General features: G+C 52.4%; 1 protein-coding gene across 3 annotated transcripts in view; it reads left to right on the forward strand.

Annotated features, from left to right (window-relative positions):
* EPHB2 (EPH receptor B2) overlaps positions 1-26,588 on the forward strand; it is a 206,422-nt gene that overhangs the window by 139,695 nt on the left and 40,139 nt on the right. For all 3 annotated transcript variants that reach the window (XM_025358232.1, XM_025358242.1, XM_025358250.1), the window contains 2 exons: positions 12,918-13,073; positions 14,741-15,076. In XM_025358232.1, the coding sequence (XP_025214017.1) occupies positions 12,918-13,073; positions 14,741-15,076 (492 nt within the window). The remainder of the gene's footprint in view (positions 1-12,917; positions 13,074-14,740; positions 15,077-26,588) is intronic.

Consider the following 26,588-nt stretch of genomic DNA (forward strand, 5'->3'; position numbering starts at 1 on the left):
AGGGATTTAGGAATCTGAGGGCAGGGTTCTGGGTCCTAAGTTCTTCTCTCAGAACACAGCCAGCAAGGTACAGTGGATGGCCTGAACAGGGGCCCCGCATGTAGGGCGGCTTGGGAGATGCTCCCCAGCTTCGCCAGGTCCATCTCACTCTCACGGTACCAGAACTGGGCCTACCAAGCCTTACCTCAGTGGCCCACTACACCACCTGTCAATACAGCAGCCAGATGTGCGGGAGGGGCCTGGGCCTGGCCCTGCCAGATGTGTCAAGCTTTGCAAACACATCCGGCTTCCCCTCGGGCACATCGTGATTATTGTTTAACACTTGCTATTCCTGCATCTGTGAGTCCCAGGGATTACAGGCTGGGAGGCTGCAGCCTTATGAGCCCTGTGGCAGTGATAGTCTCCAGCTGGGAGGAAGGGGATACTCGATCGGTCCCCATTTTCTCAGGACGGGGAGGGATGTGGCATGAACCCCAAATATAGATGAGGAGGTGAGGCCCAGAGAGGGGCTCAGGGAAGAAGTGACCGAACCAGGACTTGAACCAGGCAGGAGCACAGGCCCTGAGGCTAGCAGAAGCCTGGTGTTCTGCGGGCAGCCAGGAGGTCAGTGTGGCTCAGGTGGAGTGGGCAAGAGGCCAGACGGGTGGAGGGGAGTTCAGAGAGGAAAAGGAAGCTTTGTAGGCTCTTGTTTGGGGGGGTTTTTGTTTCTTTTTGGAAATTCGGCTTTGTTTAGATACAGGGTCTTGCTCTGTTGCCCAGGTTGGAGTGCAGTGGTGGGCTCTCAGCTCACTGCAACCTCAACCTCCCAGGCTCAAGAGATCCTCCCACCTCAGCCTCCCAAGTAACTGGGACCACAGGGTCGCGCCACCACGCCCGGCTCATTTTTAAAAAAATTTTTTGTAGAGTCATGGTCTCACTATGTTGCTCAGACTGGTCTCAAACTCCTCAGCTCAAGCAATCCTCCCCCTTGGCCTCCCAAAGGGCTAGGATTACAGGTGTGAGCCACCGTGCCCAGGCTATTGGCCTTTACTCCAAGTGAGAGGGAAACTGTTGGAGGCCTTTGGGCAACATGAGCTGATGGCCGTTCTGCAGAATCCTGGCTGCTGTGGAAGGCTGAATGCAGCTGGAGGAGAGCAAGGACATGGGAGCAAGGGAGAAAGCCAGGCAGCCAGTTAGGCTTCTGCCTGATGTGATGATGCTTCCACTCCACTGCCTCCTCTCTTCCCTCCAATGTGGGCATCAGCACAGCTGGGCTGCAACCCCAGCTCTGCCGGCCACTCACTTGCTGTGTGACCCTAGGCAAGTCCCTGTCCCTGTCCCTGTCCCTGTCTGGGTCATGTATTTTGTAGTCATAAAATAAGGAGCTTAACCCAGAAGATCGTGAAGGTTCTGCTGACTTCCAAGGCCTGAGACCCTGCCTTACTCTCCACCCTCGTCTCCTTCCTCTCCTGGCCTTGAACCTCACGTGCTAGCAACCCTGAACTATTTGTAGCTCTCCGCACACACACCACGCCGTTTCACGCCTCTGTGCCTTTGCACACTCCCTCTCCCTGCAATACCCTCTCCCAGCAGCAGCCCTGCACACAGACGGCCTGTGTTCTTCAGCAGGTCTCCAGCTTGGGGGCATCTCCTCCAGAAGTTGACCCACTCCCCTTTCTCAGTGCCCTGAGCACTCTGACAGACCACACACTGATTTTCAGAAGACAATAGAATGAGGAAGCCGTGGAGTCAGAGCTGGCCTCAGATTCCAGCTACATATCTGGAGTCGTTCATGTTTTTGAGCCTCTGTGTCCTCATCTGTAAAACAGAGATCATCATATTCTTACTCCCAGAGTCAAGGTGAAGATGCAGCAACATTGTTAAGCACCTACCCAGTGCCTAGCACGTGGTAGCTAGGATTTTTGAAGTCAGATTCTAGCTGCAGAGAAAGAGCCATTGAATGAATGGGAGGGGGTTACCCTGTACAGTGTGGCCCCAGATTCCCAGAAGGGTTCCAGCGCGGACCCCAGGACAACCTCCCAGCAGCCCATTCTGGGGAGGGGGTTCCTGCCCACCCCTCCTGTCACCAGCTCCTCCATCAGAGCTTGGTCAACGCTGCCTGCTGGCAGCCACACAACACTTGGAAATGTCCTTCCTTAATTGCTTCACCAGAGTGGGGAGTCACCCTGCAGGCAGATAATTAAAAAGTTCAGAGCTTGATTAATTGGGAGGAAATTGGAGGAATGGGGCTGCCTGCTGGGAGGGCGGGAGCTCTCAGCCCCCACTGTGGGGGAGCTGGGATATCGCGAAGGGAGGCAGGCCAGACCTGGGGCTGGGGGCAACGCGGGGGTCCAGAGGCTGGGAAGACCAGGCCATGAAACACCCTCACTGGCTCACCAGCCTTTACAGACTGTGGGGTTCAGTGTCTGGCTCCCCTGGGAGACTGTGAGCTCCCCCTACAACTGGGGAACACACAGCAGTCATGAAAGTCCTGGTTGCTCCGGCCTTGGGGCCAGGGGACCTACAGGCCTTGCAGCCTGTCACTCAGAGAGCTGTTACGGAGCGTCTGCTCTGTGCCAGCTCTGTGCCAGGCAGTCAGCAGGGCAGGTGCGGTGGCTGCCCTCATGGAGCTCACAGCTGGCGGGAGGAGGGGAGATGGAGGTGGAGAGACAGATGCCAAGGACAAAGGTAGGAGGCCTTGAGAGCCTGTCACCAGGGGCCCCAGGAGGAGCTCAGAGGACTCCAGAGGCCTCCAGCAAAATCTCCAGTCCACACAGAAGTTGAATGAGCTTAAGCACAAGATTCCATCTTTTGACCAGGCCTGGTGGCTCACGCTTGTTATCCCAGCACTTTGGGAGGCCAAGGCAGGCGGATCATGAAGTCAGGAGATTGAAACCATCTTGGCTAACATGGTGAAACCCCGTCTCTACTAAAAATACAAAAAAATTAGCCAGGCATGGTGGCGGGCGCCTGTAGTCCCAGCTATTTAGGAGGCTGAGCCAGGAAAATGGCCTGAACTTGGGAGGTGGAGCTTGCAGTGAGCCAAGATCGTGCCACTGCACTCCAGCCTGGGCGACAAACAATTCCTGAAGCCTTTATCGATCACCTCTCAGGCAGACACTGGGGCTGGTGCCAGACCTTGGGGTTACCCACCATCACTATCACTGTGCTCACAGACTGGTAGGAGAGGTAGACAGTCACCATCCTGTATACTCATGCAGTGGCAGAGGTGCAGTGCCAGGCACTCCTGGAGCACAGGAGAGTGCCCCCAGACCCAGCCCTGGCAGGGGACATCTTAGAAAAGGACCAACAGCTGATTTGGGCTGGAGTGAGATTGGAAGAAGGACAAGAAGGAGCTGGGTGGGAGCTGGGATAGCATGTGAGGCAGAGAGAGCTGCCTGAGCAAAGGCCCAGAGGTGAGACCAAGCACAGCTTGTTCTGGGAACTGGCAGTGCCTGCAGTGGCTGGAGCCCAAGGTGTGATTGGGAGCATGAAGGAGCTGAAGCTGGCCAGGTGGACTGTGGAACGGGAGGCCAAAGCAGGCTGGACTATCCCTGGGCATGAGGGAGCCACCAAAGGGTCTTGAGCAGAGGAGTGACTCGACAGATGGCAGGGGTGGCGGCCTGGCTGGCAAGGCCCGGGTGCCCCCTCAGGCAAAGGGGAGGCATGTTCGTGCAGCTCCCTGCCTCAACTTTGTCCTGTCAGCTGCTGGCTGGGTTCCACGAAGCCAGGTCCCAGCAGGGGCAGACAGGGGGAACCTGGGCATTGGGGCAGGATGACTGACAGCCCCTGGGTGGTCCTCGTGGGAACCACCCCAGCAAGGGCATGGCCCTGAGGCACTCGCTGGACTTAAGCTGTCTTGTCTAGGAAGGGGGAAGAGGGAGGAAAGGAAGGAGTAAACAGGCAAGAAGGGAAACCTTTCATCAAGTGGGAAGGAGCTCCAGGGACCTTGAGGACGGGGGTTTTAGAAAGAACATGGACTAAAGCTGGGCACAGTGGCTCACACCTGTAATCCCAGCACTTAGGGACATCAGGGTAGGAGGATCACTTGAGCCCAAGAGTTCAAGACCAGCCTGGATGACATGATGAAACCCCATCTCTACAAAATATAACAAAAATTAGCCAGGCATGGTGGTGTGCACCTGTAGCTCCAGCTACTCAGAAGGCTGAAGTGAGAGGATCACATGAGCCCAGGAAGTCAAGGCTGCAGTGAGCTGTGATTGCGCCACTACACTGCAGGCTGGGTGATAGAGTGAGACCCTGTCTCAAAAGAAAGAAAAAAAATTAAGAACCTGGACTGTGGAGGCACATGCTCTGAGCCTAAGTCTCTATGTGATTTGGACAGGGCGCTTCCTTTCTGTTAGCCTCAGTTTCCTCATCTCTAAAATGGGAATAAGATCTCCCATTGCACAGGGTGGTCCAAGGAGGGCATGGACCAGGGAGGCTCCTGGCCCAGCACTGGGCACATCCTAGGCACGCAGTGCTTAGAAGCACCTCCTCTCCGTCTCAGGAGGTAGCTGCCTGCTTTCAGCGCAGCTTTGCCCACAGTACGGAGGAGGATCAGGCATCATGCCCAGCCCAGCCCAGCCCAGCCCAGAGGGACTGACTCTGCTGGCTTAACCTTGCAGCCAAAGCAGGAAGCGTGCAAAATGTAAAAGCCACTTTGCATGAGGCAGACCCCAAAACCCCACCCACTCAACCCAGCAAGCCCAGCCCTGCCCTACACACAGCACAAACCCCTGAAAATATGCAAATCAGTCTTTCCACAGTTCAAAGAGAATGCAAGGCCCAGCACTGGGTGTCTGAGCCACCCACAGCTGGAGTCCCAAGCTGGAAGAAGCCCTAGAGGGGGTGCCAGGCAGCACCTCCCTTGGATTGTGGATTGAATGATTGGATTGAATTGTGTATATCAATCCATTCAAATCTAGTAGAGCTGAGGCCCAGAGTGGGCAGGAAGTCACCTAGGCTCACGGAGCAAACAGCAGTTTGCTGGGGCCGCCAGCCCCCCTACCCTGGGGCCAAGACTCTTTTCTCCATCCAGTCAAACTCCTCTCCCCAACTGAAACCCAGAACTGACTTCCTAGAGATTCCAAGGTGGGAAAGCGAGCTGGCTGCACTTCAAACCTGCCACCGCTGACCCCAGAACCCGCTCCCTGGCCCCTCTGCCCACAGCAGCCAGCAGGTAAGCCTGGTTCAAGGAAGGCATCTCAGCCCCCTGCTTAGTCATGGTCTCTTATGTTCCAGGGCCGAGGCCTTTTGTCTCAAAGTCCCAGTACCTGGCACCTACTAGGGGACTCAGTAAATGCCTGTAGAATAAATTTACAACTCACTATCTCCCCCACTGGACCTGAACTTCTGAGGACAGGGACTATGTCTTCTTTATCTCTGTTATCTCCAGTGCTTAGCACATAGCAAATGGAGGCCAAGAATGAATGAATATAATAATAGCCAACACTTACATAGCACTTAACATGAGCCAGGCAGACACTGTTAGGGTGCTTTACTTTCATTAACTTGTTTAATCTGCCCAGCAAATATAATCAATATTATTATTCCCATTGTACAGACAAGAAACTTAGGCACAGAGAGGTTAGGTAACTTGTTTGTGGTCACAGAGTTAATGAGAGGTGGAACTGGGATTAAGCCCTGGCCATAGCTCCACAGTCCATGCCCAGGTTCAGTTTCATCAGACCTCCTGCTCAGGTCTGGGGAATAGGAACTTGACCCCAGGGTGCAGACCTTTTCAGATGCCACCTCTACCCAGAACCACAGAAGCGTCCTCTGGTCTACAGGACCCCAAGGAAGACAGAGATGCTCCTTCCAAGCCTTGGCAGCCTGACACACTGGGCCTGACCCAGCGATTGACTCCGAGGTGGCATCAGTTGTCTTTGGGATTAAGCCGGAGTCCCTGGGAGGAGAGGGGGGAGCAGAGGCAGCAGGCCAGCCATTGAGGCTTTGAGGATCACCCGATGCCAATTAACAGCCCCACTGTGCCAGGCCCAGATGGAGTCCTGCCTCAGCCTGACTCAGGGCTCACTCGGTCAATTATCACCTATCCCCAGAGCCCGGGGGGCAGGCGGGGAGAAAATCTGTTTCCCTGTAACCCTCCCTCCTTTCCCCGGCCCGCTGCCATCCTGCCCTGGGTTGCCTGGCCAAGGGCTCTGGGTGATTGCAGAAGGCTGGCGCTGGCTGGCTGCTTTGAGCCCTGAGTCCTGGGTTTGAGGTCCAGGTGCTACTTCTGCCGTTCTGAGAGGCTCCAGCAAATCCCGTCCCCTCGGCAGGCCTGACAAGATGGTGTCCAGCCGTGACACTCACCACTCAACTAATTTCTGGGACCAGTAGCATTTAGACACAAGCTGTTCTGGATCACGAAGATCTAAGGTCAACCCCAGCTGTGCCATTGACTTCTTATGTGACCTTAGGGCGGTCACTTCATTCTCCCTGAGCCTCAGTTTCCTTATCTGTAAAATGGGAATGATAATGGTACCTAGTTGGGTGGGCGGTTTATGGAATAAGTTAGAGAATCCATGTAAGACACAGCACTGGGCCTGCCACCTGGAAAGTACATAATAAATGGGAATTATTTTTGTCATTCCATGCTGGATGAGTAATAATAGCCATTTACATGGCACTTACTGTGTGTTCTAAGTGCCTTGTGTATATCAATCCATTCAAATCCACAGCCCTTCCTCCTCACTGTCCAACCAGGGAGACAGACCTGCCTTTATTCAGCAAAACTAAATTGGCTGAACACCTACCATGTGCCAGATCCTGGGATAGGCACTGGGGATGCAGAAGTGAAAGACCCAGCCCCTGCCCCAACCAAGGTTCACCAACCAGTGGGCAGAACAAAGTCATGTGCCATGTGAGTCCAGTGGTGGTCTGGAGCTTGACTTGCAAGAGCCGACTGTGCACATGTTTTCCCAAGTCAGCGTTCAGTGATCTCAAGTTGGTAGCTTGGCATTTGCTCTGGTGGGAGTATTTATACCACACAAATTGGCAAACACAACCAATCAGGGCTTCTTTTCCCCTCCCCTGCCAGTTTCACAGCACACCACTGCACACGGAACATGTCTTGTGTGCTACAGTGGAGGTGTGAGCTGGCACTGTAGGAAAATGGAGGGCAGGCCGCCTAGAAGTGGGCACACACATCAGACTCACCAATCCAAGGGGCCAGGGAGATGGGGGAGAAGGGCATTCGGGCAAAGGGACCAGCATATGTGGCCCGACGTCCAGGGAGCTGCAAGCAGATGAGAGAGGTGACAGATGGGGCCAGAGAGGTTACAGTAAAATGGTCAATCCTCCCGGTCAATCCCAGGGAGTTTCTGGGATACAGGACTTGCAGTTTGAAAACTGAGATGCTTTGGTCAACAGGTCCCTGGGAAGACCATGGGGAGAACAAATGGGAGGCAGAGAGGACCATGAGCCTGATGATGGGCTGGTAAGATCGAGATGACTCTGGTGGTACCCAGACAGGCACGGACTCAGCTAAGTATTTTCTCACCCACTTTTTCCTCTGATTCTGATGGCACCCTGTAAGAGGCACATTGAGTCCATCAACCTGTATACATCAAGTGCCTACTACGGGCCCGCTGCTCTGCTAGGGCCTGGGGAAACCACAAGAGCCAGACAACCCCGGCTCCTCCTCCCTTTCTCCAGGTACTTTCAGTGCAGGGAAAAAGACAACACACAAGTTGACAAACCGTTTTCTAATATAATTATGAATTGTGATGAGGGTCAGTAAGGAAACTGAGATTGAGACAGAACACAGCAAGAGACAGTTGCTTTAGCCAGGGTGGTCAGGGTGGGCCTCTCAGAGGAGGTGACATTTAAGCTGGGGCCTGAAGGAGAAAAAGAGCTAGCCATGGGAAGAGCAGGGAAAGCATTCCAGGCAGAGGGAACAGCTTGGCCAAAGGCCTGGAGGTGAGAAAGGGTTTGATGACCACAGGCGGGAGCACAGTGAGTGAGGGGAGGAGGGGGAAGCAGCCAGGAGACCATCAGGACCAACGTCACGGGCCTTGTAGCCAGGCTAGGCGTGTGGATCTATTCTGAGTGCAGTGGGGATAAATTGCACATGAGGGAGTTTTTAGACAAGGTGCCGCAGGTCTGATTCATTTTAAACAGATCACTCCAGAGACTGTGGAGGATTGGCAGAGAGGCCACAGTGGAGCAGAGACCCATTCAGTGGCTGTCTCTGTCATTATTCCATGCAGGCATCATTAGCCCCCTTTCCAGATGAGGAGACTGAGTTTCAGAGGGGAGAAGGCCTTCCCAAGCCCACACACCTGTCAGAGGTACAACTGCCTTCCTGTGTTTCAGGTCTCATTATCTTCTTTCCACTACTGCACATGACATGCAGATGCCAGCAGGACAGGTTCCTTTCCCACCCAGAAGTTGGGAGCAGTGTGGCCCCCTGGGTGCTGTGGACAGTGGTCACCCAGACCCCTCAGAGGTAGCTGATGGGAGCTGAGGCCCCAGCGCACCCCACAGTCACACAGTAGACTTGGGATCAGAATTGGCCTATGCTACTGAAGAGCTATGCCTGTCTGTTCCTCTCTGGGCCTCAGTTTCCTCAAATGTCAACTAAGGGGGTAGGGCTCAATCCCCTTCCAGCTCCTCATTCATCCACCCATCACCTGCTAGGAACCCAGCATTATACTGGGAGTTTACAGTCCAGCCAGGTAGACACATTCATAAGTAATTAAAATAGGTACCGTATACAAAAAAATTAGCCCGGCGTAGTAGTGCATGCCTGTAATCCCAGCTACTTGGAAGGTTGAGGCAGGAGAATCACTTGAACCCGGGAGGCAGAGGTTGCAATGAGCCAAGATCATGCCACTGCACTCCAGCCTGGTCGACAGAGCGAGACTCCATCTCAATAAATAAATAAAATAGACGCTGCCAGGGGGCTCAGAGAAGACTTCCTAGAAGAAATGATGTCTTAAAAGAGTCTAGGAGTTTGCCTGATGGCAAAGGGAAGGCATTCTAAGCAACAACAGCAGATGGACAAAAGCCAGGGGCGTGAGGTGGGCCTGGGGTGGACATTGTACCTAGTTGAGTGTGGGAGAGCACCAGACACTGAGGTAGGAGTGGTGGGCAAGTACCAGCCCCCTGGGGCCCAGGGGCCCTGCAGAGTTTGGGCTTCCCATGTCTGCTGGGGAGCTGGTGTGGACATTTTAAAATAGTGGCTTCATTGAAATAAAATTCACATACCATACAATTTGCCTATTTAAATTGTACAAATCAGGCCAGGCGTGGTGGCTCACGCCTGTAATCCCAGCACTTTGGGAGCCGAGGTGGGTGGATCACTTGAGGTCAGGAGTTTGTGACCAGCCTGGCCAACATGCTGAAGCCCTGTCTCTACTAAAAATACAAAATTAGCCGGGCATGGTGGCGGGCGCCTGTAGTCCCAGCTACTCGGGAAGCTGAGGCAGGAGAATCGCTTGAACCCGGGAGGCAGAGGCTGCAGTGAGCCGAGATTGCGCCACTGCACTCCAGCCTGGGTGACAGAGTGAGACTCCATCTCAAAAACACTAAAATAAATTGTACAAATCAATGGTTTTTAGTGTATTCAAAGAATTGTGCAACCATCACCACCATCAATTTTAGAACATATTCATCACCCCAAAAAGAAGCCCTGTTCCCCATTAGCAGCTCCTCCCCCTGCTCCTCTATGCCCAGCCGTTGGCAGCCATGCATCGACTTTCTGTCTCTTTCGATGTGCCTGTGCTGGGCCTGTTTCATATAAATGGAATCCTGCTTTCATGGCTGGCTTCTTTCACTGAGCACGATGTGTCCGGGGGTCGCCTGTGCCATAGCATGTGTCAATGCTTCGTTCCTTTTTATGGCCAAATAGTATTCCAGTGTATGTGCCTTTGTGGATTTTTAAGTGACTTGGAAAGGTCTGCACTCCAGAGAGCTAGTTTGGAGAGTGGGTGGGCGGGAGGAGGCCAGATGGCATGAGAGGCTGAGGCATGGGTGGAAAGAGCTTTCTAGATGCTGGCGGCGGGGGCAGCGGCCAAGACAAGACCAGAGACTGCTGAGGAGGGAAGACCTAGTAATTGATTGGCTACAGGGGGACAGGGTAGAGAGTGACGCCACTTCCCAGGACAGAGAAGAGTGAGTTTCATGAAGCACAGTGCCATAGGTACAGAAATGATACAGTGCCTGGTGGTGGGGGTCGAACCTGGCCAGGCAACACAGCAAATGAAGGGCAGCTTAGGGCAGGGGTGGTCTGGGAATCTGAGAGGGAGCCAGGACACTGCCAGGGGGAGAGGGTAGCCAGGAAGGCAGTCCAGATGGAAGGGCTGGCACCACACAGAGGGGAGAGAGAGCAGCTACCCACTGGCAGCCCCCCGGGAATGCCCCACAGATGGACGAGGGATGCTGAATCGGGTAGGCTGTCTCCAGAGAGGGAGCAGGAGGAGCCTGATCTTGGGGCCAAAACCCTTTGGCATCTCTAAGGATGGTTCTAGACCTTCCTGGGAACCTTGTGCCCCCATTCTGTGGAGGAGGAAACCCGTTCAGAGAGGCCGACTGCTTGATCAGAGCTGGGGCTGCAGCCTGCGTGTCCTGACTGCCCAGAAGCTCTGGGCAGTGCCAAGATGGTGAGACTGCCCCTTCATCCGCCCTGAAAATAATCATCCCACTGAAAAGAAAACTCCCGGGGAAAATGTGCCAGATACTGGAACCAAGCGCGGAAACAAACCAAATACGGTGCTTTCAAAGAGAACATGCTGTCTTTTGTTACCAGCATAACTGTAATTACTGTTTACTCTGTGTTAAGTGACCGAACTTCAAGACGAGAGGGAGGGCAGGAGGACTCAGGGGACCCAGAGCCAGTGCAGTAAACCTCATGGCCACTTTGTGTGGTAGACGCTCTTACCAGTGAGAATAGTGTAGCTCAGGGAGGTCAAACAGCTTGTCAAAGGTCACTCAGCAAATTGCTTTTGAACCAGATGGCTTAATACTGCCAGGAATTGTTACAAGTGTTTTTACATAAGTTAAGCAATATAAACTGACAACAACCCTAGGAGATAGATACCATTGTCCCATTTTACAGATAAGGAAACAGTTAACTTCCCCTAGGCCACACTGCTCACACAGCGGGGTCTGGGTTTGCCAGCAGCCTGCACACTAACCACTATGTTCACTGCCCTCCTGTTTGCATGGCTTCCAAAGTCCATGCTCATTCCACTTAAGCAGGCAACTCCAAGAAGTATTTATGGGCCAGGTGTGGTGGCTTATGCTTGTAATCCCAGCACTCTGGGAGGCCGAAGCAGAAGGACTGCTTGAGCCCAGGAGTTCAAGACTAACCTGAGCAACATAGTGACACCCCCATCTCTACAAAACAAAACCAAAAAAATTTAATAACAACAACAAAAGAAGTATTTACAGAGCACTTGCTGAGTGCAGATTCCAAGCTAGGCACAGAACAAGCAGCTGTGAGTCAGACATGGCTCTGATCCTGGGGGAGTTGAGAACATGGCCAGGAGACCCCCAGAAAAATAATTACAGTAGGTAAGTAGAGCACTCTGAACCCAAGCAATGTTCTGGGCGCCAAGAAAGGCAGGGTCTCTGAGGCCAGAACTGGTTGAGGGTTGAGGGAGAGTGGTTTGCTAATACTTGGACTGGGAAGATAAGCCTTGAAGACTAGAGGTGGAAAAAAATGAACTAGGGAAATTTATGTTAATTGTTTATATACACAGAAACTAATGTTCAGAGAGGCTGAGTCACTTGCTGAAGAACCCACAGCACCCAGGCATGAAATGTACTCCCGGTGAGGGCCTGGGGGCCTGTGGATGGTTTAGCTGCATTTCATCCCAAGGAGACGAAATGTTTGTTGCAAAGCTCTTTCGTGTCCACCCACTTACCCATTGCACAATCCCTTCAAGGTATGATAGCAGAGCTGGGTTCATGAACCCAGCAGGCTGAAGCTGGGAGAGGGGCAGGGTCTAGACCCTCAGCCTCCTAATTCTCAGCCCAGGGCCAGCAAGAAGAGGAAGGTGGATCTGAATATGTGTGCACACAAGGCGGCTGCCTCTTATAGGCCCTAACCTCATACTCAGAGCTGCATGGGGGGTGGACTCCGTATCAGGGATGATGGCCACAGCCCATGGGAGAAGCCAAATGCGGGCCGAGTGCAAATGTGGGCCGAGTGCAAGCAGTGCCCTCCTTAGGCTGGCCCTGGTACTGCAGGCCCCTTTTATTAATATTTTAATAAATTGATCACATACCAACTATAACAGCTACTATTCACTGGGCACCTATACTGTGCAAGGCCTTGTGCCATGTGCCTTACGCTTAAGCAGAATACTCACAATGACCCTGCAGGATTAGAATCCTAATTTTACAAATAAGAAAACTGAGTCTGAGTAGTTAAGCAGCTTGTCGGGGGCTGCACGGCTAGTAAAAGGCCTAGCCAGTACTCAAAGCCAGGTCGGTCTGATTCCAAAAGTAGTGTTCTCTTCTGTTCTGCCACATCGCCTCTCTATGCTGCCCTAGGACTTTTCTTCTGCCGTGTAGTCATCTCAATTGTCTGCAACCCAGGAATCTAGTTCTAAGAATCAGCGCCCAGCCAGACATTAGTAAGCAAGACCGGAACCCATGCACACTGCCCCAGACGTCTTTGGATGTGCCTCGTAACTAGGTCAGGATTGATTCTAGAGACCGTGACACAGCCAGGCTGGGATAGGTGAGGGAAGATTGCTGGGAGCCCTAGACAGCTCAGGGACAAGAAACTAGGGAGCCCTGGCAGAATAAGAACTCCCACGTTGGAGTCTGGAGACTTCAAACGCTTCAAGAGATGAGATTTTCCAGCAATGGTGCTGCAGGGCCCCTCTGCGAGGCTGTGTGACCCCTGCGTGAGGCTGCGTGGCTCGTGACCTCCCTGAGTCTTCATCTGGTTTCCTGGTGACTCTCCTTGTCTTCTCTCTCAGGTTGTCCATCTGGAACTTTCAAGGCCAACCAAGGAGACAAGGCCTGTACCCACTGTCCCATCAACAGCCGGACCACTTCTGAAGGGGCCACCAACTGTGTCTGCCGCAATGGCTACTACAGAGCAGACCTGGATCCCCTGGACATGCCCTGCACAAGTAAGTCCCGGGGCCCCTCAAGGGCGATGCCTGACCGAGTCCCAGGTCTACCTGCAGAAAAGCTCAGAGCAAGGGCTGGGTGCCATCCGGTTACAGCCAGTCTTTCCCTGGTGGGAAGAGAAATGGAAAAGTAAGGGGCATCAAGAAAGGGGCATCCTGGGGTGGCCGTGCTCCCACCATGCAGACACCATGGTGCTGGCATCTGGCTCCTTACCCGCTTCTGCTGAGTCACATGAAAGATCAAGTCAAGGTCTGGATTCACAAAGGGACAAGGGAAGGGAGGCTTGGCAGGAGATGAAGCAACACAGGTAGTATCTGTGGCAGAAGAGGCTGCCCAGTGTTCTAACCTGGCAGCGGCTGCCTGAATCACAGCCCAAGGTCCTCTAGGAAGGGGCTGACTAAGAGCACGGCATCACAACCCCTGTATCTGTCAGGGATGACATTCAGCTGTAAGTAACAGAGCTGACCCTGGTGGCTGAAACTGTACAGATTTATTCCCTCACCCAAAAGGAGCCCAAGGCAGATAGTCCTGGAACAGTATGGTCAATCCACGATGGCCTTTGGGGCCTGACTTTCTGCCATTCAGAGTGGCATAATCTTAGCTCACTGTAGCCTCAACCTCCTGGGCTCAAGTGCCCTCAGCCTTCTGCCCTCAGCCTCCTGAATACCTGGGATTACAGGCATGCACCACCACCCCCAGCTAATTTTTCATACAGACAGGGTCTTACTATGTTCTATCTAGCCAAGGCTAGATTTGAACTCCTGGGCTCAAGGAATCTTCCCACATCCTCCCAAAGTGCTGGTGCTGGATTACAGACATGAGCCACCACACCCAACCTAGTTTTGGTTCTTTTTTTTTTTTTCTTTTTTTTTTGAGATGGAGTCTTGCTTTGTCACCCAGGCTCTGGAATGCAATGGCGTGATCTCAGCTCATGACAACCTCCACCTCCCGGGTTCAAGTAATTCTCCCACCTCAGCCTCCAGAGTAGCTGGGATTACAGGCACCCGCTATCATGCCCGGCTAATTTTTTGTACTTTTAGTAGAGACAGGGTTTCCTGTGTTGGCCAGGCTGGTCTTGAACTCCTGACCTCAGGTGATCCGCCTGCCTCGGCCTCCCAAAGTGCTGGGATTACAGGTGTGAGCCACTGTTGTTTCTGTTCTTAAGGTCACTTCATAGTCCAACATAGCTGCTGAAGTCCCAGCCATCACACACATTTTAGGCAGCAGAAGGGGGGAAGGACAAAGGGACATGCCATAGTTGTCTGTCTCTTTTTAAAGAAACAGTCCTAGTCAACAACTTCTGCTCTATATCAGTGGCAAGCACTTAAACACAGGAGGCTGGACATATTGCCACCGTGAATAAAGCTGAGCTGTTCTAAGGAAGAAGGCGAAAATACATACTGGGCAGGTATAATTCCAAATACGAAAATACTATCCTCAGTAGCAAACACTGAGCAGGTTGGAACCTGGAGGGAAAGGTTTGAGCAGATGTACGGCAGCCTAAGTTATACTCCAGAAACACCTCTCTGGTGGGGAGACAGAAGAAAGAATTTAAGGAGGTCCTTTTGGAGGCCTGGGCTGGAGCCAGAGCAGTGGGCACAGAGTGATCAGTGGGGGATAGTACCCCCTGAGCCCCCCACTGACCAACACCTCTCCCCCGCCCCAGCCATCCCCTCTGCGCCCCAGGCTGTGATTTCCAGTGTCAATGAGACCTCCCTCATGCTGGAGTGGACCCCTCCCCGCGACTCTGGAGGCCGAGAGGACCTCGTCTACAACATCATCTGCAAGAGCTGTGGCTCGGGCCGGGGCGCCTGCACCCGCTGCGGGGACAACGTGCAGTACGCACCGCGCCAGCTGGGCCTGACCGAGCCACGCATTTACATCAGTGACCTGCTGGCCCACACCCAGTACACCTTCGAGATCCAGGCCGTGAATGGCGTTACTGACCAGAGCCCCTTCTCGCCTCAGTTCGCCTCTGTGAACATCACCACCAACCAGGCAGGTAAGCGCTTCCGACGTGGGCCAGGGTAGTGCCCCATCGTGCTGTGCCAGGGAGGGCACACGCAAGACTCACAAAAGACTCCTTCACATCTGTGGAGTGATTTCTTCTTTTCAAAGGTTTTTCATGTGATCCGTCCACCTGGGAGAGTCAGTGCTACCTCTTCATTGTGGTGGTATTGGTAATAATTGCTCCCACTTGTTGAGTGCATATTATTGAAGGTAAAAGTTAAGCTGCTGTAACGAAAAGATCCAACATTAGGTACCTTAAAGAACGTGGACGTATTTCATGGGAGAATCCAGAGGTGAGCAGTCCACGTTAGCGGGGTGGCTCTGATCCACTCAGAGACTCAGGGACCCAGGTTAGTTCCGTGTCATTTCCCCATGCCCCCTGCTCCTTATCTGTATGATCCAAACTGAGTCTCAGGCATGTCTGTGGGAAGAGAGGGAAGACAGGGCAGCATGATGTTTGAAGCAAGGTAGGTAGAGGCAGCATCTTTCTCTTCTGCATGCATTCCACGGGCAGGGCCTCAGTCACATGGCCTCACTGAGACCCAGGAGAGCCCGGAGGTGTCATCTCTTGCAGCCTAACTTGAACCTCGATCACAAGTGCTTTCTGTGAAGCTCAGCCCACTCCAGTCTAACTCCAGCGAAACTCTCCTGAAGCTCACCTTTACTAACCCTTTCTGTGGCCTCACGTCATCCTCCACCCACCACCCTTCTTTCCCTCACAGCGAAAAAGGAAGTTGCTGAACACCGCAGTCTCCCCTCCACCCTGTTCTCTCTCTAGTCCCCACTCACTTGGACTCCTAGCCTCCCCTCTCCACCAGGACCGCTGTCCTCAGTGTCACGTGAGGCTGAGTCCCAGAGATGCTTCCCAGCCTCATCCCCCACCTGAGGGCCACATGTGATTATCGAGGACATTATGCTACCTGTGGGTAGAAGATCTCACGGTTGGCACTGTGAGCGTGCCCCTCAGTTATTCACTCAGCAACCTTTGCCAAACCCCTACAGTGAGCATGGTCAGGGCCGTGTCCATGGAAGAGCTGAGGGAGGCCAGGCCACAGGAGGGAAAGTGAGTGGGCCTCCAAGCTGATCTTTCTGATGTAGGGTAGGGCCCACACATGGGCATGCAGGGATCCAGATGTGGAAGTCCAGACCCAGGAAGTCTTCCTGGAGGAGGTGGAATTTGACTTGCAGTTTGAAGGACCAGTCAAAAATTTTTTTTTTAGAGTTGGAGTCTTATATGTTGCCCAGGCTCCTCTTGAACTCCTGGCCTCAAATGATCCTCTTGCCTCAGCCTCCCAAAGTGCTGGGATTACAAACAAGAGCCACTGCACCCAGCCAGTAGAATGTTGAAAGGAACAATAGAAAAAAATGGCATTCAGAAGGGAGGAAGGGCATGCCAAGGACATAGAAAGAGAGAGGGCAGCTGGCTGGGCACAGTGGCTCACGTCTGTAATCCCAGAACTTTGGGAGGCCAAGGCGGGAGGATCACCTGAGGTCAGGAGTTCGAGACCAGCCTGGCCAACATGGTGAAGCCCCATCTCTACTAAAAATACAAAAATTAGCCAGTCATGGTGGCACATGCCTGTAATCCCGGCTACTCAGGAGGCTGAGGCAGGAGAATCACTTGCTGGCTACTCAGGAGGCTGAGGCAGGAGAATCACTTGAACCCAGGAGGCGAAGGTTGCAGTGGGCCGAGATCACGCCATTGCACTCCAGCCTGGGCGACAAGAGCGAAACTCTAAGAAAAAAAGAGAGAGAGAGGGCAACTGACTCCACCTGGTTGAGGGGTGTTTTCCGTGCATGACCTCACTGCATCGTTGTGGCCTCTCTGAGAAGGAGGCATCCGTGTCCCCATTTCACAGATGATGCTCAGACAAGTTGAGTCGCAAAGCCAGGAAGAGTGAGAGGCAAGAATTGACTAGCTCTGACAGACTCCAGTCCTTGGGCGAAGTCCTTGACGTGTCCACGGCACCTTGAGCTTGTGGGTCTGATTGTGCATTTGAGTCTGTGTATGTGTGAGTGTGCTGTCATATGTGTTTGGTGGCCATGTGTTTACAGCGCATATCACTGTGGCCATGTGGGTTCTGTATACATGCATTTGTGAGCATGGATGTGTCAACCTGTGGGGCCTTGGGGACAGGCGTAGGGGGTATTGTGTATCTGAGCATGAGTTTGTACATCTAACTGTGGCTCTGCCTGTCTGTGTGTTTGGGTCTGAGGAGTGTGGTTTTGTTTGGGAATGGTGGTGTTGCTGTGGCTGAGAGGGCATGTTTGTGACTGACTGAACTGTAGTTCTTTTGAGGCCCTGGGTGCCTTTAAGCACCACTCAGATTGGGGTCCAGAGGGAGCTGACTCAAAGGAGGCAATCTGAGAAAACCCTCAAAAACCAGCGGGGCATAGTGGCTCATGCCTGTAATCCCAGCACTTTGGGAGGCCAAGGTGGATGGATCACATGAGGTCAGGAGTTTGAGACCAGTCTGGCCAACATGGTGAAATCCTGTCTCTACTAAAAATACAAAATTTAGACAGGCGTGGTGGTGAGTGCCTGTAATCCCAGCTATTCGGGAGGCTAAGGCAAGAGAATCACTTGAACCCGGGAGGCAGGGCTTTCAATGAGCCGAGATTGTGCTACTGCACTCCAGCCTGAGTGACAAAGCGAGATTCCATCTCAAAGAAGAAAAAAAGCCAGCAAGTGATAGAAAAGACCTCTAACAGTTTAGAAAGTCTCAGCCGTGCGTCTCTCTGGCTTGACAAAGCTCTGTACTGGAGAAACCCAGGACCCCAATGGGGGTGGTGGAGAGAGAACTCTTTCTAACTGGTAGAAGCCAGAAGGAAGCTCCTGGAGCCCTTTCCCTGGTTGCAGGGAACTCTCCTACATCCACTTGGGAGCTCTGCAGGTGGAACTGCCTACTCAAGACGCCTTAGCTTATTAGCAGCTAGAAGTGGTTCTGGGCTGCTGGGATGGACCCTGCTATCTGGAGCTGGATGTACCCAGGAGTAGAGATGGGGCAGACTATGGAAGTGAGGGGTTTCCAGGGAATAGACATACAGGGAGAGCCCTCAGGATTTAAAGACAGAGAAGCAATGAGAAACAAGCAGTGGATTAGGAGCAGAGACCTAGGCTTGGCTTTGCCATTCATTTGCTGCATGACATTAGCAAATGAACAGCATTCATTTAGTCAGTGTATGAGTCAGTTACTCCTGCAATAATGCTGCATAACAAAATCACCCCGCAACTCAGTAGTTTAAACAATAAACATTTATTTCCTCACTCACCAGTGTGTGGGTCAGCTGGGGTTTGACTAATCTTGGCCATGCTCTCTGTGCTGGGCAGGACTCCAGAATGTGAGTTGGGTTCAGTCCGTTTCATGTTTCTCCTCATTCTCCTTGGACTGGCAGCCACCCCAGGCTTGTTTCTCTCAAGGTAAAGGGTAGGAGCATGGAGGGAGCCAACCATACCTCATTGGCCAAAACAAGTCCCACAGCCAAGCCCAGCATCAGTGGGATGGGGAAGTATACTCTGCCCCCAGTGAGTGGGCCCTGCAGAGTTACTTGGCAAAGGACATGGGTACCTAATCCTATCACAGAAAAGGAAGAACTGGGGTCATTGATCTAATCTACCATGCACATGAAAATCACTTACTCCCTCTGAGGCCTCAGTTTCCCCACCAAATTTTACATAAGAACTATATGTGAGCACAAGTTCCAGAACACAGATATCAGTCTACCCCAGTCCTGCTGAATCAGAACCCCAGGCGTAGACCCTGGGAATACACACTGTTAACAAGTGACTCAGGTGTTTCTTACCATCGGACAAATTTGGGAAACTCGGGTCTAACCCCCTTGAAGCCCTCAAAGCCCTGAGGCTTTGGAAATTATAACAAGTCTTTCCCCCTCTTCTTTATTCCAAGCCCCTTGGCAAGCTCCTTCTCTTACAGCTGCTCAGAGCCCAGCTGGGGGCTGTATAACCACACCACACCCCCACCCCATTATCCCCCTTTGCCAGATGAGGAAACTGAGGTCCAAAGAGGTATAGAGTCATTTATGCAAGGTCCTACTACTTAAGTGACCTCTACTAATATTTAAACCCAGGACCACGTGACTTCATGTCTACACTGTTCTCCAGTGTAGTGTAGACACAGTATCTGCCCTTGAGGATGTATGTCCTAGTTGGAAAAATAAGACACAGACACAGAGCCTACATACAAGATGGCATGGATGAGGGCCCAAGAGGTGCTGGGGGAGATGAGGGAGATCACAGGCAGGAGAAATCATCCTCCTAGGGAATGAGCAAAGGGTATGTCCTGGAAGGCTTCCTGGAAGAGGAGGCATTTGAACTTGACTTTGAAGAATGGAGAGGCTTCTAGCAAGCAGAGATGGAATCATACAGGAAGGAAGATGGCCTGGGGGAGGGAAGTGCAGGAGGCAACTGGAGGGAGGATTCTTCTTTCTGTTCCTCCTAAGTATCAGGTTTCCCTGACACAGAGTCTTGGCACATGCTGTTCCCTCTGCCTGGAAAGGCTTTCTTATCCCATTCTTCCTTCAGGCCTCAGCTCATTTCGCTGACTTTCCTGTCTTGGTGGGACACCTCCCTCCCCAGCCCCAGCACCAGGGCCTTCTAGTTCCCGTGGTCGAAATATTACCTTGTGTCATTGATCATTGAGTTCTTGTTCGTCTCTCCCATCATCAGCACTCGGGGCACACGATGGGTCTGCTTTTCCTCACCATGGTTTTGCCGGCACCTAGAGGGGGCTGCACCACAGTGAACATTCAGCGAACATTTTCAGAAGGGTTCGCAGAAGCGTGGGGTGAGGTGGGGTGTGGAGAAGTGCAGTCGGGCTGGGAAATGAGGCTGGGGACTCGATTTCCAGACAAATGCATTCAGTGGTTGGTTTTAAACAGACCCTAAAATTCAGTATATAAATATCTAGCTCATTGCCTTAAAAGGGAAAAGTGTTTCTTTTTTTTTTTTTTTTTTTTTTTGAAATGGAGTCTCGCTCTGTCGCCCAGGCTGGAGTGCAGGGGCGGTATTTCGGCTCACTGCAAGCTCCGCCTCCCGGGTTCAAGCCATTCTCCTGCCTCAGCCTCCTGAGTAGCTGGGACTATAGGCACCCGCCACCATGCCCGGCTAATTTTTTTGCATTTTTAGTAGAGACAGGGTTTCACCGTGGTCTCCATCTCCTGACCTTGTGATCCGCCCGCCTTGGCCTCCCAAAGTGCTGGGATTACAGACGTGAGCCACCACGCCCGGCCAAAAAAGTGTTTCTTTTGGGCAGGTGACTGGGCCTTGCTCACAATCCCTTGGCATTCACCGGGGCCAGAACTGTCTTCTGACTTCGTATAGCCACCATGCCGCCTTCAAACCACGCTCTGCCTTTCCAGAACACCTTTCTGCCTCATATTCATGAGTCGTGCTCATGGCCCCCAAGGAACGAGGCTGGGCTGGGCTTGAGGGGTAAGGAAACAGGGGTTGGGAGAGGTCATGCCATGTACCCAGGTGCACTCTGCTGGACAGTGGCAGACCCAAGAGTCAGTCCAGCTATTCAGAGTGAGCCACACTACTCTCCTGCCTGTCCACACCCACAAACAAGACCACGGCAGAGAGGGGCAGGAGGGAGGGACAGAGGCTGAGCCTTAGAGTGGGCAGTCAGAGGAGAGCTTCTCTCAGGAGGTGGCATTTAAGCTGAGGTCCAAATGACAAGCAGACAGCCCTGCAGACCTGGGAGCTGGGAGGTGTAGCATTTCACTGATACAGGGCTTCTATCCAGTGCCCTTGGCCGTTCTCCAGGGCTGCCCTGGACACAGCCTTCGCCCTTTAAGGATCTCACCCTGAGCAAGCCCAGAACACCCCCACCTCTGCCAGGTTCCGGAGGTAGTGGGAAGGGTCTGTGCTTTGGAATCAGGCAGCCGAACCTGGCTTTGAGTCAAGCCTGGCTGCTCACCAGCATGCAACCTTGGACAAGTCACTCAGCTTATGTCTGATTGCATCTTCCTCATGGACACCTTCGCCCTCTCCTTACAGGAGGATTTAGCTGTGAGGATTTCAGCTAAGCTATGCAAGGTGCCTCCCAGGTTGCTGGCACAGGTAGGCACCTAAAACACAGAGATCATTCTCTATTCACTCTAATCCCCAAAACGGCTCACATTTGTCAAGTGCTAACTGTGTGCCAGGCACAGTGCTAAGCCCTTCACACTGAATCCTCACAACGATACGAGGTAGGTCCCGTTGTCATACTGTTTTGTAGATGAAAGGAAAGCGAGGCATTGAGAGGTAAGTAACTTACTCCGCTCTCCCAGGCCAGGAAGTAACAGAGCCTGAATAATTGTGTCTCTGCATCCTCAGGGCCCAATGTTGAGCAGACCCATGCCTTCTTTTTTTGTTTGTTTGTTTTGTTTTTTGTTTTTTTTTTTTTTTTGAGACGGAGTCTCGCTCTGTCGCCCAGGCTGGAGTGCAGTGGCCGGATCTCAGCTCACTGCAAGCTCCGCCTCCCGGGTTTACGCTATTCTCCTGCCTCAGCCTCCCGAGTAGCTGGGACTACAGGCGCCAGCCACCTCGCCCGGCTAGTTTTTTGTATTTTTTTAGTAGAGACGGGGTTTCACCGTGTTAGCCAGGATGGTCTCGATCTCCTGACCTCGTGATCCGCCCGTCTCGGCCTCCCAAAGTGCTAGGATTACAGGCTTGAGCCACCGCGCCCGGCCGAGACCCATGCCTTCTACAGAGATGGGGCAGGCAGTCCGTATGCCCCATCCATACCACAGCCTGGCTGGGTATCCCCAGCCTTTGAGGCCCCCTGTAATGAACACGGTCAACCATTTAGGAAGCTCTGCCATTGGCATATCCTAGGAGCTCGTGTTGGAGAAAGGACATCAGAGCTGGGCCTGACAAACTCAGCCCCCATCCCACACGGCCCATTCCAAGCTGTGTAGCCAGGATGTAAGAAGACCTCATTTCTCTGAGCCTCAGTTCCATCACCTACAAAATGGTCATTTATCTATCTTTGCAGCTTTGCTAGATGGTTGTGGATATTAACAAGAATGTGGACAGCGACTGGCACATAGAGGGACAGTACATGGCAGCTTGGCTTAGTTCTCTATTGCTGCCAGAACAAAATGCCTCAAACCAAGCAACTTAACACAACACACATTTATTATCTTATCGTTCTGCAGGTTCAGAAGCCTAGCGTGGGCCGGGCGCAGTGGCTCACGCCTGTAATCCCAGCACTTTGGGAGGCCAAGGTGGGTGGGTCACAAAGTCAGGAGTTTGAGACCAGCCTGACCAACATGGTGAAAACCTGTCTCTACTAAAATTGCAAAAATTAGCCGGGCATGATGGTGCATGCCTGTAATCCCAGCTACTCAGGAGGCTGAGGCAGGAGAGTTGCTTGAACCCAGGAGGCGGAGGTTGCAGCGAACAGAGATCGTGCCATTGCACTCCAGCCTGGGTGACAGAGCAAGACTCCATCTCAAAAAAAAAAAAAAAGAAGTCTAGCTCTAGCATGGATCTCATCAGGCTAAAAGCAGTGTTGGCAGGGATGTGTCCCTTCTGATGGTGCTAAGGGACAGTGTTTTCTTACTTAGAGGGGTTGTTAGCAGAATTCAGTTCCACGTGGCTGTAGGAGTGAGGCCTCTCTCCCCTTGCTGACCATCAGCTGGGGGCTGCCTGAGCTCCTCAAGTTCTCTCTTGGGTCCTTCCACAGAACCCCGACATCTCAGAGGCAGCAGCAGGACATTGAGCTCTTCTCACTCTCCAACTCATTCGTTCTTTAACTCTCTGCTGGGAAAGGTTCTCTTCATGTAAGCACTCAAGAGATGCGGTTCAAGCTACCTGGATAATCTAGGAAAATCTCTCCATCTCCAGGGTCACAACCTTCATCACACCTGCGAAGTCCCTTTTGTCATGTAAGGTAACATATTCACAGATCCAGGGGATTAAGACGTGAACATCTTTGGGGAGTCATTATTCTGCCTATCACAGAAGTTAAACCTACATCAAATTAAAACTCAGCGGCATTGGCAGAGGCCTTGGAGTTCACCTAGGGCAAACATCTCCTTTTAGAAGAAAACTGAGGCCCACAGAGGTTCCTTAGTGGCTACCCAAGATCCCACAGCAGGTCCCCAACACCCTGACCGGGTCTCCGTGACATCACTCCACATGGCTTTCTTGTGGAAAGACTTTCAACTCTCCAAAGCCTTTTCTGCCACTTGTGTTCTCTGATCCTCCCGCCCTGCTGTGGGGCGGGCACACAATGGCTCAGCCTCTGGAACTGGCATGAACATGTACTCACCTACTTCTCTCCCTGGGGGACCAAGAGGATCAGAGAGAAATGGGCCAAGAGAGCCCCCTGTACACTCATGCCTGACCATGAGGTTCGAGAGGGAGATGGAGGGAGAGGGCACTTCCCTCCCTGGGCCGAGCCCTCTGCGCGCATCTCCCTCTTTGATCCTCCCAAGCATTCTGCAGGGAAGGCATTGCTGACCTAGAGTATCATTTAAGATTGGTTTTGGCTGCATATTCCAAGAAGAAAAATAACAGACAGCCACTGCCACAGTAGTGCTGGTTAACAATCAACCATTAACCACAAAGCCGACCGCATGGAACAAGAAGCACTTAGCTAGCTCGGAGTCTCGGGGCTGACTGGACAGTGATGCTGGTCTTGGCTTAGTGCATTCTTAGGTTTGTCGTTCATCTGCTCCGGGTCACTCGGCAGCTCTTTGGGTTTTGTCATGGCTTTATTGCATGTTTGGGGGTTGACTGCTGTCCACTGGTCTGGAGTGGCCCTGGAGGGGACAACTGGAGCAACGACTCTGCTCCGACATGTCTCAGCCTCCAGCAAGTCCGCCTGTGCGTGTTTTCTCATGGCAATCACGGGGAACCAAGGTAGCAGGCAGACACTTGCAAGGGCTTTTGCAAGCCTCTGCTTATATCGTGCTGGCTTATATCCCATTGGCCACCACAAGTCACGTGGCCAAGCGAGAGTCAGAGAGAGAGGACTACATAAGTTACAGGGCAAAGGGCATAGTTACAGAGGGGTGATTAATACAGCCAGTCTAACAGAGTGGCTTAGACCAAAGGGAGTTTTCTTTTTCTCATGTGTGAAGCATGTTAGAAGATAGGAGTACAGCATCTCCATGGAGCCATCAGAGATCCACACTCCTCAGCACACAGCTTCGTGTCCTCATGGACCAAAATGGCTGCAAGATCTCTGGCTATCACATCCATGTCTCAGGTTGCAGTGGAAGGAGAGCGAGAAGGGTAGGGCCCTCCCTTTTAAGGAAACTTCCTGGAAGTCCCATACATGCTTCAGTTTATATCTCATGACCATATCTCATGGCCACTTCTAGCTGCCAGAGAGGTTCAGAAAATGTTGTCTTCTATTTGGGCACAATGTACCTAGCTAAGAACCAGGATTTTGTTAAGTTGAGAAAGAGAGAATGGATAGTTGATAGGCAATGAGTAGCGTCTGCCACATCCCATTTTACAGGTAAGGAACCTAGGTTCAGAGAGAGGTAACTTGCCTGTGGTCACACATTGGCCTAGGAGTAGAACAGCGGGCATCGGAACCCTGAACGCCACCTTTTCTCACCTTCACCGCCACCGCTATTCCAGAGCACTCGGCTACTCATGGTGCTGCTTGAGAATCTGAGCAACCCAGACAGCTGCATGTGGCTCACATCATCCCCTGACCCCATAATCTGGGCCAAGTCCTGTGCTAATCACTTTGCAAACAGGTGTTCATTTAACCTTCCTTGCCCATTCTACAGAGGAGAAACTGAGGCACAGGAGGTGGAGGTAGGCTGCCCAGACCACCTGCTTTGAGGCCCAGGCTCTTAGCATCTTGCTAGTCCAGGTGCTGGGGTAGGACTGTCCCACCAGGAGGCCAAAGGTGAGGTCAAGACGATTCCACAACCCACTAGGAGGTGGGTGATTTGATGTTTCTCCAGCACAAAGCCCAGGACCTCGCCTCAGCCCACTCATAGGCTACTTATGGGCAGGGCCAGGTAACCATGAGTAGAAGAAACCAACCTGGGCTTTAGAGTCAGACAGACCTGGGTCCCCATCCCAGCCCTGCTGCCTGGGGTGTGGGGCCATCCTGTCGGTCTCTTCCTTTCCTCATTGGTGAAAAGGGAGGGATTAACCCCTACTCCATCTGATTGTGAGGAAGGGGGCTGGCGCCGGGCGGGCTCTGCTGCATATATGCTAGATCCAGGGGAGAGCGAATGAGTACATGAACAGCCAGCTGCCACCCTAGAGAGGGGCTCTTCTCAAATTCAAGGAAAAAGTACTAATAATGTCTCCTGGACCCAGTTTTTTGTTTTATTTTTTTCCTGTGTTCCACAGATTGCTAGTTCCAAAGAACATTAATAACTATTATGTGAGAAAAGGTTTCTGAGGCCAAATGAACCTGGGACCACAGGATTAAACCGAGTTAACTGGGTTTCTCCCCTGCGGGACTTCTCAGAGCCTTGAATTAAACACATGTGCAGTGTGAATCTCCACAAGCAGAGGGGCTACGACTCTGTGTTCCTCAAACTTCCTTAGCCACAGAATACGCAGAGCACCAACCAATATGCCACCCTAGTACCAGCTGTCAGCTCTCCTTTTTTCTGTCCCATACCACTCTCTAAGAGGCCCATCGGAAAGAATCAGAGGCCCACTTTCTGGAAGTTTTATTCGCAGAAATTCGGTTGTGAGAATTATCGTCAGGTCATCCAGAATTGCAGACAGATCACCGGGGGTTAACTGCGTTGCTACGGGTTTAAGGGACAAACACTCGAAAAGCAGCTGTCCCATGATTAGCTGGGAATTCTAAGAGTCCTGTCCCAAGTAAACTGTCCCTGCTACAGACCCTGGAGAGGACGAGCACAGTGACAAGCAATTGTCATGGAACTGTTGGCTGGCTGGTGGCAAGAGGCCCCACGTCACTGCAGCAGTTGCCAACTGTGGGTGGGCACAGGGCCTGGGGAAATATTCCACTGGCTGCTTGGGAAATATTGCCTGGGGCCTTTGTTTTAGTGTCCAGCCCACAAGGTCGGTAGACTCAGGTTCCTGAGGGGGCCAGAAAAGGGGAGAATCTGCCTAGTCCTCGCTTTTCCCTTTCTCCCTCCCTTCCTTCCTCCTTCCTTCCTCACCTTCTCCCTTCCTTCCTCCTTCCTGTCTTCCTTTCTTTCTCCAGTAAATATTGGTCATGCACCCACTCTAAGCCACACACTGTTTCAGGCTCTGGGGATAAAGGATTGAATGAGAGACAAAGTCCCTTATCTCAGATAGTGTTGGTGCTATGACAAAAATAAAATGGGTATGAGAAGGCTACTGGAGGGGAGAGGTAGTCCAGGAGGGCATCTTGGAGGAAGTGACATTTGAGCTCAGACTTCAGTGAAGTGGAGGATTTGGCCATGGAAGATGTGGGGGAAGAGGTTTCCAAGCAGAAACACCATGGGGCCAAGGCCCTGAGGCAGAACAGAAAGGCAGCCAGTGTGGACGGCTTGGGAGAGAGGGAGCAGGCAGA

The sequence above is a fragment of the Theropithecus gelada genome, chromosome 1 (genome assembly GCF_003255815.1).
Source record: "Theropithecus gelada isolate Dixy chromosome 1, Tgel_1.0, whole genome shotgun sequence".
Classification (NCBI taxonomy): domain Eukaryota; kingdom Metazoa; phylum Chordata; class Mammalia; order Primates; family Cercopithecidae; genus Theropithecus; species Theropithecus gelada.